The sequence below is a fragment of the Limanda limanda genome, chromosome 18 (genome assembly GCF_963576545.1).
Source record: "Limanda limanda chromosome 18, fLimLim1.1, whole genome shotgun sequence".
NCBI classification, from domain to species: domain Eukaryota; kingdom Metazoa; phylum Chordata; class Actinopteri; order Pleuronectiformes; family Pleuronectidae; genus Limanda; species Limanda limanda.
This window is the reverse complement of record NC_083653.1, coordinates 18,834,744-18,854,951: the sequence shown is the minus strand read 5'-3', so window position 1 is coordinate 18,854,951 and position 20,208 is coordinate 18,834,744. Positions and strand designations below refer to the sequence as shown.

The 20,208-nt window shown below is 41.4% G+C and overlaps 1 protein-coding gene across 1 annotated transcript; it reads left to right on the top strand.

Moving 5' to 3' along the window:
- Window positions 1–663: 663 nt before the first annotated feature.
- Window positions 664–18,339, top strand: LOC133024115 (adhesion G-protein coupled receptor F1-like). Its single transcript, XM_061091087.1, has 14 exons — window positions 664–717; window positions 911–923; window positions 2,500–2,631; window positions 3,565–3,717; window positions 8,091–8,306; window positions 11,861–12,091; window positions 12,249–12,279; window positions 13,108–13,568; window positions 13,976–14,163; window positions 14,462–14,641; window positions 15,493–16,818; window positions 17,978–18,019; window positions 18,166–18,192; window positions 18,277–18,339. Exons 1-14 carry the CDS (start codon window positions 664–666, stop codon window positions 18,337–18,339), a joined length of 3,117 nt encoding a protein of 1,038 aa, XP_060947070.1.
- The last annotated feature ends 1,869 nt before the right edge of the window (window positions 18,340–20,208 follow it).

Below are 20,208 nucleotides of genomic sequence, written 5' to 3'. Positions count from 1 at the left end.
AGTAAACAACAAATCTATACCACTTCAGTGACAACAAGCCTTAGTGTTAAGTATTTATTGTATTGCAATGTTTGTCATTACAATTTTTAAGCCATATTTGATTGGAAATCATACAAGTCCGTGAGCATAGTTACTACAATGTACTCTTGGTTGGCCCTTTATCTATAACCTGACCTTAGGTATTGCTTGTAGAGAAGAGAGTATGTGTTCTATTCTCTTTTCTATGCTCTATTCTCACAATGGTGTATAGCTGTAATGTGTAAGGATGGTCAAAAATTCCTCATTATCCAACTGTCCACAAGCCCAAACATTCATATTCGCCTCAAAACGGCGTCATTCACACTGTGTTTTTAGCCTAAATGTCAACTACTGGAAGTGGTGCTGGTGGACAGAGCCACACTTGTGCCCTAGAGCAGCAGTTCCCAAACTTTTTAGGCCATGCAGCCCCTTCTACATCCTGACTGGTTTCACGCACCCCTAATTCCCCACACTTAAAAAAAACGGAAACAGGGCCTATTTATGTCCGCATTAAATGCATCATCTTTAATCATGAACACATGATCAGAACACACGGAACAAAACAATCAAGAGTGATTGTGTTTGTGGATTTATTAGGCAATTCATTGTCATTCTCATTTGTTATGTTTTCCCCCCAGAGTAACAATGTTTTCCAGATTGAGTCTGATTCTGATCGGCGCTGCGTACATCTACTATCAGGTAAATATGCTTCTCAGTCTGGATTGAATACTTTAAGACAGAAATATAACCAAGTGCATGTTTTGAATATACCCACTGTAATTCTATCATTATACTCTTTATCCTCTACAGGTATATTAACATGTTTATATTTTAATTTGAATCCTGATAGAAAGTATAAATCTGTCGTTGTTACCTGTTCTTGTCATTGCAGGTCAACGCATTAGGTGAGTCGTTTGGCAACGTTGTCATAAATTAAATAAGATTTTTCAGAAACCTCCGTAAATTTGACAAGATTTAAGGGGCTGAGTTCACCATTATATAAATAGGCCAAATTGTGTAGAATTTTAGATACATTACAATAGAACTGTTAGCAGATTCCTCATGGGGCAAAAAAAACTCAGGGGCGGATCCTTGGGCGGGGCCAAGGGGGGATTAGCCCCAGCTGATATATGATTGGTCCCTGAAGTGCCCCTGTCCCATCAGTCATTTTTATATAAAAGAATCACTTAATAATTATATTACAATAAATTTGACAATTTGCAGCATTTCTCATAGAACAAATTCAGTCTAAGGCAGTAGCAGGTATAACAGTGCATGTGCATGAAGGTCACCCTCATGCACAACATTTTTTAAAGCTGTTTTTAGACATTTGGCTACAGAGTTTACCAGTAGTCGGCCTTTCACACATGCAAAACACAGCGGTGAAAGGGATCTTTTGACAGAATTTGAATCTAAAATAATCCTAGTGAAGTTTTCACTAGTTTGTTTCATCTAAATTGTACGAATTGTTGTTTTCTCTTCTTTGGAATAGGCCCTTTGTATTTAAATACTTAACATTTACAGCAGGGGCGGGTCTTCTTGGAGGCCGCCATGTTTTTTAACAGTCGTCCAAAGTGGACAAACTAAACACCTTTTGAGTATTTATGTCAACTGAAGGCTACCCCATGTTCTCTGTCATGCTTGGAAGGGGCGAGTGAGATGAGGAGTATTCAGCTGCAACATGCAACTTCTTCAATAGATGTCACTGAATTCTACACACTGAAACTTTAAAGCTGACTAAAAAGGAGGGAGGTTCACACAGGACCACTTTAAATGAACAATGATGTATTGAAATCAAATCAAAATTAAGCAAAGCATAGTAGGTTTGATCAGTAATCAGCAGTGAGGGGTGGGTGTTGGGTGATGTGTAACTGCAGGTGTGAATTTAAGGTTCCGTGAGTAGAATGTATGGACATCTAGTGGTGAGGTTGCATGTTACAGCTAAATACCTCTCACCTCACCCTTCCTCTCCAAACATGAAAGACTACCTGTGGTAGCCTTCAATTGTCATAAAAACTCGAAGGTATTTATTTTGTCCAGTTTGAGCTACTGTAAAAAACGTGGTGGCATCCGTAGAGAGGACCCGTTCCTGATGTAAATATAAAGAATCTGAAATATAAAGGGCCAATTCTAGAGCAGAAAAAACCACATGGAACAACATTATTTCTGCCAATAAATCCCTTTTACCTGAGTAATACACACTGAACCTTTAACATAAACGATCTGTAACCATAGCTAAACTCAAAACAAACAAAACAGAATCAAACCCAAAAAGCTCTTATCAGGAGGGGGAGAGAGAAGGAGCCATCTTACTACTGCCAGCTTACTCCCAGCAGGTGAGGCCAATTCCAAAATCACCCACTGTATGTATGTTAATACATGAAGAGTATAGGGCTACACTCTCTTATGTATCAAATTATTTAAGCTCAACTGTGTTGCTATAAATCCAAAAAGATAACACACAAAAATATTGTTTTGTAGAAGTCTACATTGCTGAGCTGGAAGTGGAAAATAACATCACCATGGAGACCCAGACTATCTTGTCACTTTTGAACATTTCAGTCGAGGTGAACGGAAGTTCTGTGATGATCTCAGAAATCGAATTGGTTTCAGGTATATTGCAGGAGCACTTTCTTCTTTCTTTTGTTATTTCACACTGTGACAGGCAAAATAGAGGGAGTTGGGAAGCAGGCTGCACTGCTAAGATGAACATTTTATTTTATTCATTTCACATGCATACAACTGGTGGCTGTTTCATGAAATATATTTGAATTATTAAGACTTTTTTATGTACAGCATCACAAAACCTAACACTGGCAAATTAACACTTTATGTTTCACAAACCAGTAAAAGCTAGCACATTTCAAAAAATACCTGTCTCCTCAAAATTACAATTATTTGCAATTTATCTAACGGCATGAACCTCTCAGAGGAAATGTATTGTCACTAAAATGTTACAGATACAGAACGCATTAATATAATGTTTTTGCAGGATAGCCTGTACAACACTGTACAACCCTTTATACAAATCTAGACACACACACAGCACTTGGTTATGTTTAGAAAAATATTGTCCTCTTGGTTAAATACAGAAAAAATTAGGTCATCTGATGTAATAAGCTTAACCAGAGAGTTATTGTTGCCTAAATCCAACCACAGATGGGATTTATGATGCAAACCCCAGTCTCTGACTACAATCTATGGGAAATAACATTTTTGCCATCACAATATAATTAATTGTTCAATTTATTAGCTTCATCCGTTTGTTTAGACAAAGGACACTTATTCTTTTAAAAGGCTGTTTTTATTTAAAATTAGTATATTTTAAAAAATAATTCAGAATCGTAATGTCAATCAATTCGACATAATGAGGATAAAATCTGTATACCTATTTTCAGCTAATAATCATTTATTAAATCCAACCACACCTACAGTCACAGTAACTTGGGATTTTTCATTCAGATTCAACCTTGATTAATGAATATTTAGATTTCAAACTGAGTTTTGAGGGTTTTAGGAATCTGAAGATTGTGCTTCACTTTCTAGAATGCTTTCTGATTGGAGACACAACCAGTTGCAATTGCTCTGTCGGGTACAGTTGGAGCAACGAAGTGTGCTACAATTCCTCATGCTGCACCGAAACAACTTGCACACAAAACATGTCCCACATCGAACCACTCTGCGTTGCCAAAGTCCAAGGTACCAGTCATGATACTTGACCCGATATTTGTAGTATTTTTACTAGTATTTTCTCTTGATAATTTATAGTATTTTGAAAAGATCTCTGTGGCATAATAGAGCAAAGGTCATTAAAGCAGTAAAAAAACAGTAATTGTATCTATTTAATAATATATACACTGTAGAGAGCAAAACTAAAACTAATGATAATATTTTCAATCTACAGTTTCCATCAATGGATCTGTTACGCTGATGCAAGGACCCTGGAATGCTAACAAAACTACAGAGGTACATTTTGCTCTTGTGACAGACTTATAATACCAGAGGGTGTTTGTCTCTAAAAAACACAAGTCAGATATACATGATTTTATCACTGTTTCTTTTCAAAGCTGGAGAGTGCGTTCAGAAATCGATTGAATGGCTTTGAGTCCCTGCACGTAAATGTTAGCAGGTAATGTACCTTGCTTCGAAAATATTTTTTGATAGCCTTTTGAGACAAATTAACACAAAACAATTTCCATGTCCTTACCCAAATGTACACTTTGCTATGCCATTAACTGATATATTTATTTATTCTTTCCAAAGTCGCGAAAAGGCTGACTTCAAGGCAGTCGTCTGCATCAAACTTAAGACCTCTGAACTTAATCAATTGTTGGAGGATCTGATGGCCAATCTCTCAGCTAAGGTTCGGGTCGACAATGTAGGTCAGTGAAAAAGAGTCATTCATTTAGATCACTATGTTATTTTGCACTCTGAGAAAATATGATATTGTTGTATTAATCCATCAGGAGAAATCCTTTTTAACTTTATTTCTAAAAACACAGTTATTAATGATAACTTTTTGGGGTTTCACTGTAAAGCACAGTGAACAACAATTTTGTGCATAATACATATCAGGGTTTCCCCCAGAAAACTTGCTAAGCCTGGTGGTAGGGCTGCTAGAAGGCACCCGCGGGGGGTGTTGAGTCGGATTTTGAGCTGGACACCATTGTTTCTTATACTCTAAACATGTTGCACTTTGTTTAATATGCACACCTAACTTTTTTATTTTGATAAGGGGTTAAATAGATACTTTGATATCTTTTTGAGTTGCACTGCTGACTTTACTTATAAGCTCTCTTTTTTATTTATTCTTATCACGTTGGAGTTGCTAGTTTAAACCTACAGTTTTGCACTTTAATATTTGAGCCTTTGTTTACATTTTGTTTTGTGCTGCATTATATGGTGACATACAGTTTGTTGTTATCAAAATTAAATTAACTGAATTGAAATGGTCAATTTGATTTTTTTGGAGGAAAATTAATCGTTTAGATTAATCGACTAATCGATAAAATAGTTGTCAGATTAATCGATAGAAAAATAGTCGTTAGTGGCAGCCCTACTTAATATTAAAAAAAATTCAAGTTTGCTGTGAACATAGCAGTCAGGCCTCTTATTTCAGAAACAATGAACCGTAACAGTTTGGGACCAATAAAAGATAAGCGTACTACTTCTTTGCTTTCAGCCAGCTACTCAAACAGACAAGCAACAAAATAACAAACAAACAAAATACACAGACAATAGTCGGCCTACTTTGAAATAAATTATACACAGAACTTTGTAAGGCTATTTGAGTCCTCCTCATATTTGTGGAAAATGTATGAAATAAGAAGTACCCTATTTTTAAATAAATAAAACCAAATAGCTGCAGCCTAATAGTGTAACGGACTGGGTTTATGTTTATGTTCGGTTTTGACTTATGTTCAGTAAAACACTGTGTTGAAGGAGCGTTCTGATGTCTGAGGGTCAGTGAAGGCGACGTATGTTCAGTAAAACACTGTGTTGAAGGAGCGTTCTGATGTCCGAGGGTCAGTGAAGGCGTCTGGGTGGGACTTGTGACTGTTTGGACCAATAGGATGGTTGCTTGGGGATCGGGGCTCAATGAGGAAGTGAAGTGTTGTTGATGTGCGCGAGTGACGTTTTTTTTTTTTTTTTTTAAATTAAAAAAAACATGCGACGCTTAGCCTGGCGGGGGGGGGGAGTAAGGCCTGGCGGCCCGCCAGGCCTATACAGCACTGGGGGAAACCCTGCATATTGTATAGAATATTGAACCTCCAACAGAATCACCTTGGGTCGCAATCAGTGTTGGGGAGTAACGGAATACATGTAACGGCGTTACGTATTTAGAATACAAATTATGAGTAACTGTATTCCGATACAGTTACAAAATAAATAGATGGTATTCAGAATACAGTTACATTGTTGAAATCAGTGGATTACATGACGGTACTTCTCGAGTTTATTCACTCTCTCGTAAATCCACCGGCGGCAAAGCCCCCAGGAAGCAGCTGGAGACCAGGGCTGCCGTAAGAGCGCCCGGGCCCCCGGCGGTGTGAAAGAGCCTCATCGTTACAGGCCCGGGACCGAGGCTCTGAGGGAGTTCCGTCGCTACTAGATATCCACGGAGCTGCTGATCCGCAAGCTGCCCTTCCAGCACTTGGTGAGAGAAGACCGACCTGCGCTTCCAGAGCTCCGCTGTCATGGCTCTGCAGGAGGCCAGCGAGGCACGCCGGGTTCACACCGGACGCTGAAGCGCCGGGCAGCTCTAATGATATCACCCGTTGACCCAGTAGTATTAAAGCATATAGTCACTCGTTGCTCCAACATTAACTGCAACAGCGTCCCAATTTAATGTCATCTATCTTCAAGAACTTCTCCGCTGTTTGCTCCGTTCAATGTCGGGTGTCGAGGGTAAATTACGTATTCACCGCCCCCCCCCTCTCTTTTTATCTTTATGACTGCTTGTGTGTCTGTAGTGGATGGGCAGAGGGGGGCATTTAATAATGTGATCGGTAAAATTGGTCAAATTAAAACTCCAGGACAACAGAAGGGGAATACAAACTATGGGATGCATACTTTATCATTTATATCATATAAAATGTCATCAATATCGTTTAAAATCATTTTTCAGTGTGTTTCCTGGAGCGATACGCTCGCGTCAATAGCAAAAAAAAATAGACCCGACGCCGAAACGATCGCTGCACGGCGTGAGGCAGCCTTGGCGCAGGGGGGGGGGGGGGGGGGGTCCTTCAGCGTCCGGTGGGGCCGGCACAGAGGTGGGGTTGAGGGGAGCCGGTCATCCAGCTGGCCCGCCGCATCGGGCCAGAGAGTTTAAACTGCTGCTGCTCCACTGACTATAACAACGCCGCAATCATACACTTAAAAAATGCAATACAAACCGGAAGTATTCCAAGTATTCAGAATACGTTACTCAGATTAGTTAATGTAATGGAATACGTTACAGATTACATTTTTGGGCATGTATTCTGTATTCCATAACGGAATACGTTTTGAAAGTATCCTTCCCAACACTGGTCGCAATATGTGTGTGGTCAGTGCATGACGGCTGCATCGTTGATCTGCTGTACCACATGCACATCTGTTGTTCACACAAGGACCGTTTCTGATGCGTGCCTCTGCAGGGCTGCTACCTGCAGCCCAGCATCGGCCGTGCCAAACTAAAAGGCAAGACATTGCACACTCACCGCTCCAGCATCCACTGTGGCCTGGGCATTAGGACATTTCTGTACACTCAATAACTTGTTATTGTTACTCAGAAAAGCAAGTTACAAAGGTAATCTAACATTTGCATGCACTGTTGTAACCTGGTTACTGTAAATCTGTAGGCGGCCAGTATTGGATTCCTCCCTAATCCCTCGCCTTATGATGGAAGAATGACTGAGTTGTTTAATCACCATTGCATTGTCAATTAAAAGATACATACAAATACAAATTTGTTCATGTTTATACCATGGGAGCAACAAAAAAGGTCAAGGTTTCCAATCATCCACTGGGGCATGTGAGTATGTAAGGGTGATTTAGCAAGGAGGTGTCAAGGTATGTTGCTGTGGAAGATATACTGGGACAGATAGATGAATGACGGTTCACACAAACCAGTGGAAATTAGCTGCTTTCAGACATGAGTTTTTCCTCCCAGAACCCTGAAGAAAACTCAGGATAATGTCTGAATGAGCCTATTTGAGAACACAGCAGCAGATCCTCCTCAGGATTCCCGTGAGCGAGTTGAAAGGACTGACGCAAATATGAGGAAGAACAAAGGATACAATTATGTCACGATGAAAAAGTGGTGTCATACACGTAGAAGATACAGAGGAAGAGCTTTTGGTGATGACAGCCAACGTTATTCATACATTATCTCCTGATTCTGTCTGCTGCACCACCCCTGACCTGAGCATTGCTTTGAACACGCCTGAGCAGAGAATCTTCTGCTGCGTTGGTCATGTGTGAAAGGCAAACTCTGGAGAATGTCTGGAGCCCATTATGCAGACGTTCTCTGGAGTGCATGTCTGACATCCACTGTATTGATTTGTATCCATGTTGCCTTCTTCAACTAGGACTGGTCAACATCACAGCTCCAGAGGACAGCGTGCGCTACAAGTCCAGCCCAACACTGAACTGCACATTTGAGGGGGAAGCACACAGCACTGGCTGGAAGTTGATCAGGGAAAACAAGCATTTGGATCTCACAGTTGGTAGTGTGGTGACTCTAAAAGACTGCGGTAGTTCCTGTATTGCAATTACTCTCAAGGAAGTGACCAGCTCCGGGTCAGGCAAGTACAAACATTTCACACTGACATTTTTTTTTTAAGTTGAAGCGCGACTGAATTAATGGTTAATTTTCTTCTGCAGCGATAAAATGCCTGACATGAGTGTTTTGCAGTGAATGTGAAGTTTACGTTCTGAGTGACAATGTGGTATGGTAATGTGATTGGTGCAATGTCTGTGTGAACAATGGCATTGTACTTTATTGAGAAAAAGGAATATGATACACACTGATATACAATTAGTCCACAGAGAGTGCTCAGTGCTCAAATTGATACATAAGCGGCTCTCCCTGAGTGTTCTGCATTTCCCCCCCTCTGTTTAAAGGGTATTTTGGTCATTTTTCCTCTATCTGGTTGAGGCCCAGATGGCATATGGATGTGGGCCACTTCAGGCAGTGATGCAGCACTTCTGGCCTTTTTGTGGCCGGGGCAAAATGATTGTGGGCGGACTATCCTAAAACAAATGTGTGCCTTTATTGGACTTTTTGGCTGTAGGCAGGGTCTAACCAAAAGAATCGTATGATAAATGTTAATTATGGCCACAATACCACAAAACAAATGCAGGCCACCTGTGGCACCTTGGTTGATGTGCGGTATTTCGATGGCTTACTTGTGGCCAAGATCCTGCAAACAGGAGTTTAACGCCCAAGTTCCATCATGCCTTGCACTATGTTGGCCAGCTGACAATGTTTGATATGGGTCAAAACAATTTTACTTTGTGGGGGTTAATGGCAGAGGATATCGGACCTTGTTAAGCCTTATGAGGCATGTTGTGATTCATGACTTTGGGCTTTTCAAATAAAAATCTGATTGATTGATAGATTCATTTTTTCATTAATTGGAAACCTTACTTCCTCTTTTTCATTTGAATAAATGAGATTGAGCGAAACATAAATGTCTCCTGCTCTTGGATCCAGTCAAGATATTTTTCTTTTACTGCATTTTTCATTATTCAGCTACACAAAGAGTCTCCAGAAAACAATGGGCCTCATTTACTAACATGTGCGCAGAAATGTTCTCCGCACAAAATACGTACGTTGCCACTGGATTCATGACACGTGCGCACCAGCCAATTTGTTCTCACCTCTATGTGTATGTTTGTGAATCAGAATCATTTGAAATCGACAGGCACATGTCCGCTCTCTGCAATTTGTATACAGCCACGCCTCTATTTATCCATATAAGGACATCCGTTTGTCATGAAGAGAGCAGGTATGCCTGGTCCGAGGAAGTTCTACATTTGTTCCCAGAGCACGAACAAATTTAGGTCAGAACATGTTGATGAATCCCAGATTTGTGCATCAAACAGGTTGTCTAAAACCAACCCGTAATCTGGGAGACTAGACAGTAACCCGGGAGACTGCACAGTACACTCCTAATCTGATGGCTTTTCAAAACTAATTTTCAAGAAATAAAATCGCCTTTTATTGTTTACCTTAATTTGTAATGTCCCTTTGTCGTTTGCCATCTTCGAAATTGGTACTGCTTTACATCATTGTTTTATGTGTTGTGATTAGAATCACGTGTGATTGTTATCAAAGGACTACTTGGTCCTGTGTGTGTTGACAATCTATTTATATGTTAATTACACAAGTGACTAGGGATGCACCGATCCGCTTTTTTCACCTCCGATACGGATACCGATATCTGAGGTTTAGTATCGGCCGATACCGATCCGATACCGATACTTATTAAACAGTCGGATTCCCCTGGTCCGCACCAGTTCTGAGTCAGCTGCTAGGCGCCAGCCGAGGAGCACCGCCGGAGGGCCCCCCGGACCGGAGGGTTCCCCCAGCGGGCGACGTAGCTGAGGTGATCCCCGAGAAGGGCCCGACACGCGTCCAGAGTCGTTGCCGGTGCGGAAGGCGGGCCGTCGGAGGGGACCGGGTACGGCGGTCTGCAGCGGCGGCGACTCTGGACGCGTGTCGGGCCCTTCTTGGGGATCACCTCAGCTACGTCGCCTGCTGGGGGAACCCTCCGGTCCGGGGGGCCCTCCGGCGGTCCCAAGAAAATGAGAAAAAGCCCCCCGCACCAGCGCCACCGTGAGGCGCCACCGGACCCCTCCCCCCCATTGTGCTGTTAAACTCATAAGTGACACGGGGGAGCTGATTCTTTCTCTCGCTGCATTTTGTAAACACGGCGTGTTGCTTGCGTATGACGTCACTCACAGCGCACAGCATAGAATTACACTGAATAGATCCGCCGATATGGATCGGCCCATTGTCACCGATACCCGATCTAGAAATTTCTTCAATTTCGGTAGCGATAGCGATACAAATATCGGATCGGTGCATCCCTACAAGTGACCCTCCTTCTGTCTATGGTAAATGGTCTGTATTTAAAGTATATAGTGCATTACTAGTCTTGCACTCAAAGTGCTTCACAGTACGGTTTTGCCATCCACCCTACTTATGTGCAGTCCTTCTATCATACATCAATCCCACACTGCCACACATCTGTCGGAGGCATTTTGTTCAGTATTTTGCCCAAGGGCACTTCTTGTTTTGATCAAACTGCCAACCATCTGGTTGAAACTTTGTGTAAAAGATCTTGTATTTTACACCGTTTTACTAAGTTTATATAGATAACTGAGTAGCCTTAAAGGTGACATATTATGCCCATTTTACCGCAGTTGAAATGGTTCATTGGGGTCTTAATGAAATGTCTGAAACATATTTTGGTCAAAATACCACAAGGATAATTTAAAACAGCACCCTTTTTACCCTGTCTAAAGCAGCCCTCTTCAGATTGATCCCCCCCCCCCTCCTCCCTCCTTCACGAGATACAAGCGCCCAGATTTTTAGCTATCCATTACCTCTGTAGAAATAGTCAGGTGGGCCGAAGCCTGGCTTTCGTAATAAAAGATAACTGGACTGGAGACAGAGATCTGGAAGAAACTGATATTTTCTCTCTTATACTACAGTGCAGACAACAGGATCCTTTGTTTCACAAAAGGATGTTAACAAGACAGCAAACCAAGACCACTGTGAGGTATTATTTCTATTTTACAGTAGAAAACTAAATTGCTGATGGGACAAGAAATGTGAACATTGGCCAGAAGGTGGCCTAAAGAAGAGGAAACTATGGTCTCTGAGTAGAGGCCAGTCAGTACATCTCTGACTCACAATCACAATGACAGACTCAGTGACATCAGTCTAAAGCACAAATTATACCTTCTGTATCTGGATGTTTTGAGTGCCCCCCCTCACCCCTCCTCCCTCATAAACGAGATACAAGCGCCCAGATTTTTAGCTAATATGTCACCTTTAAGATGTCTCTGGAGTTGGGTTAGGGTTAACACAGCAGATACTGCATTCAATCATGTCTGAATAGGAGGTTTCTGTGTTTGTGTGCCCATCACAAATACATGTGTACGTTATGACGTTTCATCAGCAAAACACTGAAGTGGTGGCACATACTTGTACAAAAAGTGATCCAAATTTTGGTTTGCGCAAAAGCATGTCAGACAAGTTGGTGATCCAAGTCATCTTTAAGACCAAAGAGTCTAATTCATTCTGTTTTTAGCTGGAGAAGGTAATGTACCGACATGTTTTCCACAGGTACATATGAGTGTGGATTCACTTTTGGGTCAGTCACACACACAGCCAAGGCAGAGCTGAAAGTGTCACTCCTGCCTGAAGTGATTACCATGAAAATCGATCCACCTGTAACAGACTGTTCAGTCAGCGGTAACAAAGACGTGACTGTGACTGCCACCATCAAAAATAGCACGGAGAGCTACAACGTTTCGTGGCAACCCCCTGGAGGGGAGAGTAGAGGACCCGACCCAGGTAAGACAAACCTACAATATATTTCCTTCTGTGAGCTACAGCTCCAAAATACATGATGATATGAACACAGATTTAATTCACTGACATGCACTTACATGCATGCAAAATCTAGAACCACAAATGGAGCCCTGAAACTAGCATTTGTTTTTCGTTGCAGCTCATGGAGATATCCTGGTCTATTCTGTCAAGTATGAGTTCTCATGCAAGGAAAGTACTGCAACAAGATGGGAAGTCAGTTTTAAAAACCAAAAAGGACAGACGAAAAGTGAAAGCGTGGATATCCTAGTAATTCGTGGTACGATTATGAAACCCTTTTGGATTTCACCTGATTGAATTTCTAACTGTCTTCGGTGTAATTTAAATTATTAAACTAGGTTAAATTATTATGTGTAAGTGTTTTATATTTCTTCTCTTTAAAGGAGACATATTATGCCCATTTTACCACAAGTTGATTTGGTTCCTTGGGGTCTTAATGAAATGTCTTTAACATTTTTTGGTCAAAATACCACAAGGATCATTTAAAACAGCAGCCTTCTTACCCTGTCTAAAACAGCCCTCCTCAGATTGACCTGTTTTGAGTGCCCGCCCCCCCCCCCCTCTCACCTCCCCGCCCCCCCCCCCCTTGTCACCGCCCCGCCCTCCCCGTCAACGCCCCGCCCCCCCTGTCACTCACACACACACACACATCAGCTTTCACGTCTTAAATCCCCCCTTAGCATATTTAAGGTTGTTTAAATCATTTTAAGTCACTGTCCTACACATATATTTCTGTATCAGTTTGTTGTTTTTCTTCATTGAAGCTACAATTTTCAAACTACTACACCTTCTGATAAAGATTTACATTTATTGAAATACATGCATTACATATGTGTGTATACAGTATATAATTGTATGTGTATATTTATTCATACAGGGCATATATTCTGAACGCGGGCACACACACACACAGACACACACACGCACACACACACACACACAGACACACACAGACAGACAAAGGGATGTGGGGGCTATAGACACGTTCCCGCTGCCTCGCACTCTGCCCCGCTGCCTCGCACTCACCCCCGCTGCCTCGCACTCTGCCCCGCTGCCTCGCGCTCACCCCCGCTGCCTCGCACTCTGCCTCGTTGCCTCGCACTCTGCCCCGCTGCCTCGCACTCTGCCCCGCTGCCTCGCACTCTGCCCCGCTGCCTCGCACTCTGCCCCGCTGCCTCGCACTCTGCCCCGCACTCACCCCCCCTGCCTCGCACTCTGCCCCGCTTCCTCGCACTCTGCCCCGCACTCACCCCCCCTGCCTTGCACTCTGCCTCGCACTCTGCCCCGCACTCACCCCCGCTGCCTCACGCTGCCCCGGCTGACAGACACACAGCGAGCCCGGCCGAGGTGCGCGAGGAGAGGGAGAGGTGGAGGTGCAGCTCCCGGCCGGGCTCGCGTCCAGAATTTGGGAGCGGCACAGCTTCACACGATCCCTTTGTCTGTCTGTCTGTCTGTCTGTGTGTCTGTCAAAAGTCACATAGAGCAGAGGCAGCAGCAACACGTCCACCAGAAGCGAGCCGCTGACATGGAGCCAGCAGCCCCCCCCCCCTCGAGTTGAGGACTTTACCCTGGTCTCTTCCTCCGCCAGATCTCCACCTCCGGGGGGGGGGGGGGGGCGGCTATGGCTAATCCTGACGTGGAAAAAGCCCATAATCCCATAGGACGCACTCTAGGGTAGCGTTTCTGACAGAGAGGAACCACATCAAATCACGGGAGTTGTTTTTTTCCAGAGTTTTTGGGACGGTAGACACGCCAGATACCCAAAATAACGTGTAGAAGCACCACAAAAGTGGAATTTTCATAATATGTCCCCTTTAACCATCTAATGGTGTGCTGCTTTTTTTCTAGCATCGGAAAAAATTTGCCCTAAAGAGGGGATTTGGCCAAAAACCCCAAAAGGAGGTAGAGTGATTAATCAGTGTGACGACGGCAAGACTGGTTACAAGTCTCGTACTTGTGGTGATGATGGCGAGTGGCAGATGGAGTTCTCCTCCTGCATCAGCGAAGAGTTGAACAAAGTAATAAATCTAGCAGAGGTAAGTGTTGCATTATAGCTCATGTAGCACTCCCTGGACTCAGAAAAGTAAGATCCTGATGTTTTTTAAAAATAAATTATGTACATAATAATATTTTAACCTTATTTATACATTTTAAAAAAATGTTAGCAGTAATTGTGACTTTTGTGCACACACAGCCCTGGATGAAATTACCAAAGTCATTCTCTATCATGGTCTAATGAAGTTACACATGCCAAGCACCAATCACTGCTCAGAATGCACACAAGAGGACCTATCAGTTCCCTGAAAGTATATATATTTAGTTTTTTGTTTCTAGGTCTTCAAGACGGGCATAGGGGCTACACAAGAAGCAGCCTTGGGGATCTTTCAAGCACTTAAGACAACCACTTCATCTAATTCTAGTAATGACACTGCTGGAATCAGTGCTTCTATCAGCATCATGAAAGTAATGGCCACTGGATCAGAAAGCATCACCTTGAAGGAAGAAGTCTTAAATGTAAGTCCCTGGTGGTCATTACTACTTTTACTGTATTTAGTGTTTATATATATATATGGGGTTCAAGCATTCAAGTTTAATTGTAAATATTTTGAAGATGCTACAGATGCCTGTGTTCATGTGAAGGCTGAGAAAAACTGTGTTTTTAGTTTTACTTTGCACCATTGATGGCCGAGGTCCACATTATTTATCCGTTTCATGAAACATTACTGACTACTTCTATGGAAAGCCAAGAGACCACTTTGGGAACGATTCTCACGAACAATATCTGAAATTAGACTCTTAAATTGTAGTAGGTTGTCAATAATCTCCTAAAAGCAGAACAATACCTTAGAGGGATAGTTCACGGAAAAATTTTAATTCATACATTAACTACTCAAACCTATTCTGATGGAGGGTCAAGTTAAATGTTTGAGTTCACAAAAACTTTAACTCAAAGGGGTAAAGAGCATTTCAGCCGAATCCAATGAAATTGAAGTCAATTGTGTCTGCTTCTTTAGATGTAATAAAACAACAGAAAAAACACCTTGCCTCCATACTGCTCTTGTGGTGTCATCTTAGTGTCCCCGGCATTCATATTCGACTCGAACCAATCATATGTCAAAGACCATCTTTGAACAGAGACAGAGGTTAAGCCAAGCCCGGCCTATTTACACAACCATCTGTTATTACATGACCATCTCCATGACAAGTCCACAAAAAGTGATGAGAGCATTGTAAAAATGTTCAAAGACTGTGTTTGAAATGGCTCACAAACTCACAGTCTTGCAAAACTGTACATAATGTGTATGTATTCATCGTCTGTTTGAAACGTGCCTGTTCACTGATTTTCTTTAATGTTTCTTTTTCAGGATTTTCTTAAAGCAGCGAGCAATTTATTGGCCAACGACTGGACAGGAGTCAACAAATCTGTAACAAATGACATGTCATCACAATACATTATCGGTGTGGAGAGTCTGGTGAAGAACATCCAAGTGAACAACACTTTGAATATCTCCAATCCAAACTTGGACTTCAAAGTCTCAAAAGGGGACTGTAATATCTCTGTGTTTAATGTCACTGTTAAACTCAACGAGACTGGCGGACAGTTCAAAACTGTTGGTGTGAGAAATCTGATGGATAAATTAGATAACAGTTTTAAACCAAAATCAACTTCTCAGCCTGATTTTATACTAATAGTCACAAAGAACGGCAGTTCGTCTACCGAGATTACAATGGACTTCCCCATCAAGCAGCAGAACGACACTGAACTATACTGTGTCTTCTGGGACACCATTAATGGGAGCTGGTCAGACACAGGTTGCAGACTTGATAAAAATCACAGTGATAGTAATCACACACTCTGCAAGTGCAACCACTTGACTCCATTCTCTGTCCTCGTGTCCAAGTACGATACAACTAAGGTCAAAGATAAATCTTACAGCATCCTAGATACCATTACCTATGTTGGCCTGGCAGTGTCCATCTGCTCTCTGGTGATCCTTCTCATCATTGAGGCTCTCGTGTGGTCTGTTGTAGTCAAGACTGATCTCTCATATTTCCGTCACACAGCACTGGTGAACATCGCCGTGTTCCTCTTGCTCGCTGACTGCAGTTTTTTGGCATCTATGTCACCTGAGAATCTCAGTGCTGACTGGTGCTTAATTTTGACCATATGCAAACACCTATTTTATTTGGCCATGTTCAGCTGGATGCTGTGCATGAGCGTCATGCTCATCCACCGGCTCATCTTTGTCTTCAGCCCGCTAAGGAAACAAGTCTTCATGTTCCTATCCAGTATCGTAGGCTACGGTTGCCCAGTTCTCATTGTGGGATTTAGCTATGTGTATTGCAAATACAACGAGAAGGACTACTATAACAAGGACACATGCTGGCTAATTTTTGATGGACCCTTGGAGGGCTCATTGTTTGCTTTCCTTCTCCCTGTGGGAACTGTTATTTTTACAAATCTTTTTTCCATGGCGGTTGTCATTTTTACTCTGTTGAAGTCCTCCGCCCCTGATGGCAACAAGTTGGATGAGAAGGAGACGTTTAAGAGCATCATAAAAGTGGTGGTCTTTCTAACACCAGTTTTCGGAGTAACATGGGGTATTGGCTTCTTTCTGCAAATGTTCGATAAGGACGACGAGGCATACCTTTTTCTTGAATACAGTTTCAACATCCTCAATTCCTTCCAGGTAATTTGAACAGAGCATACACACCAAACATAATGTTGATATTAGCTGTGCTTTGATCATCCTTTTCTTACTTAATGCCTGTTCTACAACTCAGAGTATTGTATCCGATGCTCAATCTGGCATCAGGGCTCTCTTTTCCCAAAATTTTACCGGTATGTATTCCAGACCATGGAACAGATTGGACCATTTTTATGAAAAGTAACCAGGGATTTACTTTTGTGGCTCCAGATGGAGTTGTGTCAAGTCTAATTGTCTAATTTGAGTCAGTTGGGTCAGAAAATAGAGTTAGAGTTGTAGCATTAGAAAGAAGTGAAGATTCCAGATGCCTGTAAACTGCCCCTAATTTCAGCTCAAGGCAATTTAAGGTTTAAGACTTAATATAAAACATAACACAACAGTTTGAGATGCACTGCGGTTACAATGCAGGTAAGAAAAGACAGGACATATTTGATCACTGCATCCTTGGTTGGGATTGTACCTCTCTGCAAACGCACATAAAAGCTGACTGCTCAAAGTTTGAATAGCTTACTGTTAACATAAAGACTGTATGAAGGTGCTGTTTATTTAACATACATATATAACGGAGAGGTATGCTGAGGCTAAATTCACACTAATGTGTTTTAGTTTTACAACCTGATGTCCACACTACACCAGAGTTTTTGAGCCTAGAAAAAAAGTAACTTTGGAAAACGTCGGTCTCCCAAAATAAAACAATAAGCTTTGACCTCGAGTGGTGAATACAACGTGGATGACGAATTACAAACATTGCTAACCTATAGTGTCAGAAACAGTGTCGCCTTGTTGAAGGTCCAAGCCAAGAAATCACTGCTGCTACTTTTTACGATTGCTGCTCCTTGTTCTTAGTATTTTCTAAAACTGACAGCTACAGGGTAATCTACTTCCTGTTTAGACCAGTGCACAGTTCATGTGTATGGCAATGTGAGTGTGGAATAAACTTAAAAGAGATTGTTATGATTTTCAAATGCCATTTTCAAATGTTTAGAGGTAGTTTTTTTATTTGTTCCACCATTGCATAAGGCACATTTACAAACATCAAACAACCTCCTGCTGTAATTTGTATTGCCCTTTGAGAAGAAATGCATTACTAAGTATGAAATGTGAAAAGTGCGGTAACTTTGATATATTTTTTCTCCTACAGGGCTTTTTCGTGATGTTAACAGGGGTTTTTGCAGAGCCTAAGGTATTTTTGTCAGTTTAAGTTTTGCTGTTCATGCTCCATCTGTTTCAATATGTTCATTGTGTTATTATAATATGCAAAAACTACAACACTGCCTGTGGGACCGACCCATCATTAAAATGATTTGTTATATTTTTTATTATTAACAGGTGCGTCAAGAACTGTTAAAGCGAATGGTAAGTTTGTCAAGACGTCTTTTCATAATTACACCACAACATGACAGACATGTGCATCATTTCTCTGTTTGCTTCTACTTTCAGGATAAAGGAAAATATGACACCATGAAGAATTTAACCTCAGCCTCAAACACAAAAGAAAGATAAAGGCAAAGGTCAGTCTTATGTTGTCATTAATTGTCTCCTTATGTGTTGATGCATTCGCTCCATCTTTAGAGATGCAAACTTAAAATTTCAGGCATATAGATCCACTTAGGCTGTAGAGCGGATTGCTGTCAGCATGTTGATATGCTAATGCAATGACTATGCTGGTCCGTGGGTATAATTTTTTACAATGTTTACAATCTAAGTTTATAGTGTTAGCATTGAGTTGCAAAATTGTTTATGTCTGTAGTTTCTAGGTATTTGATCATGAAGCACTGGACAGTTGGAATTCTGACCTGATAATGCCATCAGATTGAAAGTTTAAGTAATCACAAAAGCATTCAAATTAGGTGAGGGCGATATATATTCATATATCGAATGCAAGGTGTGTTCACGGGAAGCAGCCAGTCAGTGACTTTGTTGAAGAACAGTTGAAACAAACAGTGAAAACACAGTTTAATCTATTTTCCACAGCTGCTTAATGATCAGAAATCACTACATTTATATTTGACCCGAATCAAGGTAATTTACGCCGGGTTTTAAGCCTACATATCCAGATATATATTTTATAGTGATTTCATATTGATATTTGTTTTTGGTTATAATCATTAGGTTATAAGTCTGTACCAAATTTGATTGTAATCCATACAATCAAGGTGGAACTTGGGATGGAGCCCTACAGTATTCCAACTTCCAAATCTTCTTTTAATATCTTCAATGTTACTTTATATAAGGGCTGGGCAAGTTAACTCGTTTAATCGAGTTAACTCAAGTGATGAGTCAACTCGATTAATTATTTTATCTCGCATTAACTCAGGTTTGATTATTTATTGTTTTATTGTGAAAGTCTGTTGCTGACTGCTGCAGAACAGGAAAAAAGAAAATAATTGGCGGATAAACAATCGAGTTAACTCATCACTTGAGTTAACTCGATTAAAACGAGTTCACTTGCCCAGCCCTACTTTATATATAAACATATGGGACTCCAAATATGTCTATCCTCAAGGGTTGTTATTGCCATCAGTTTTAATTATTTCAACTTTGTGTGTCATTGCTGATGCAAATATTGTCTTTCTAGTTGTGGCAGAAACTCTAATGAAGTCAGAACTTACACTCTTGGCTTTGTGGTGAATCTAACGCAACTTAGACAAGGAAAGTGACAATGCTAGTGTGGGAGTTGAGCATGCCATGGGGCTCTCCTATTCAGCATCTTCATTAACAGGAACACAGTGCAAATATAACCTTACCAAACTCAACTTAAGATGCCACAAATTCCACCGCCATCCGATTTAGCTAAGTCTCCGACTGCAGGTCTGCGTCTCTTGCTGCGTGGAGCCTCATGCTGGGCGCCACTGTGGTAGGGGAAAGTGCTCTCCCAACCCCGTCAACTCCTCAGCTATTTTTCCAGCAGTTTTGTGTATTCCATCTGGCTTCTGTTTTATGCTGTTGTGATGAGAATGTTGTGATGTTAGCCACAAAATGCGGGAGACAAATGGTGCTCTAATGACCATAGGAACCAATCCGCCCATCAGGCTTTGCTAAGTTACGTGAACTGAGTCTGTCAGTGTAAATAGCAATAAATCAGTTTTGTGCCACTTTTCAGCAAAAAATATTCAGTACATCATTTGAGAATAAATGTAATTTCTGTGTTTCAGGTGGTGCCGAGAGAAACAGCAACTCACATGTACAGTACATGAAGAGAAAATTACCTAGAGTTTAATTTGTGGTATATTATAGTTCCTAGACACGTATAAAGGTGTTTCCCCTATAAACAGGTTTAATTATTAAGTAAGGTGTATGATATAATCTGGTGTTTTTAAATGTTGTATACACATAGACAATTTGATTCAAAAGGAAAGTCTGTTGATGGAA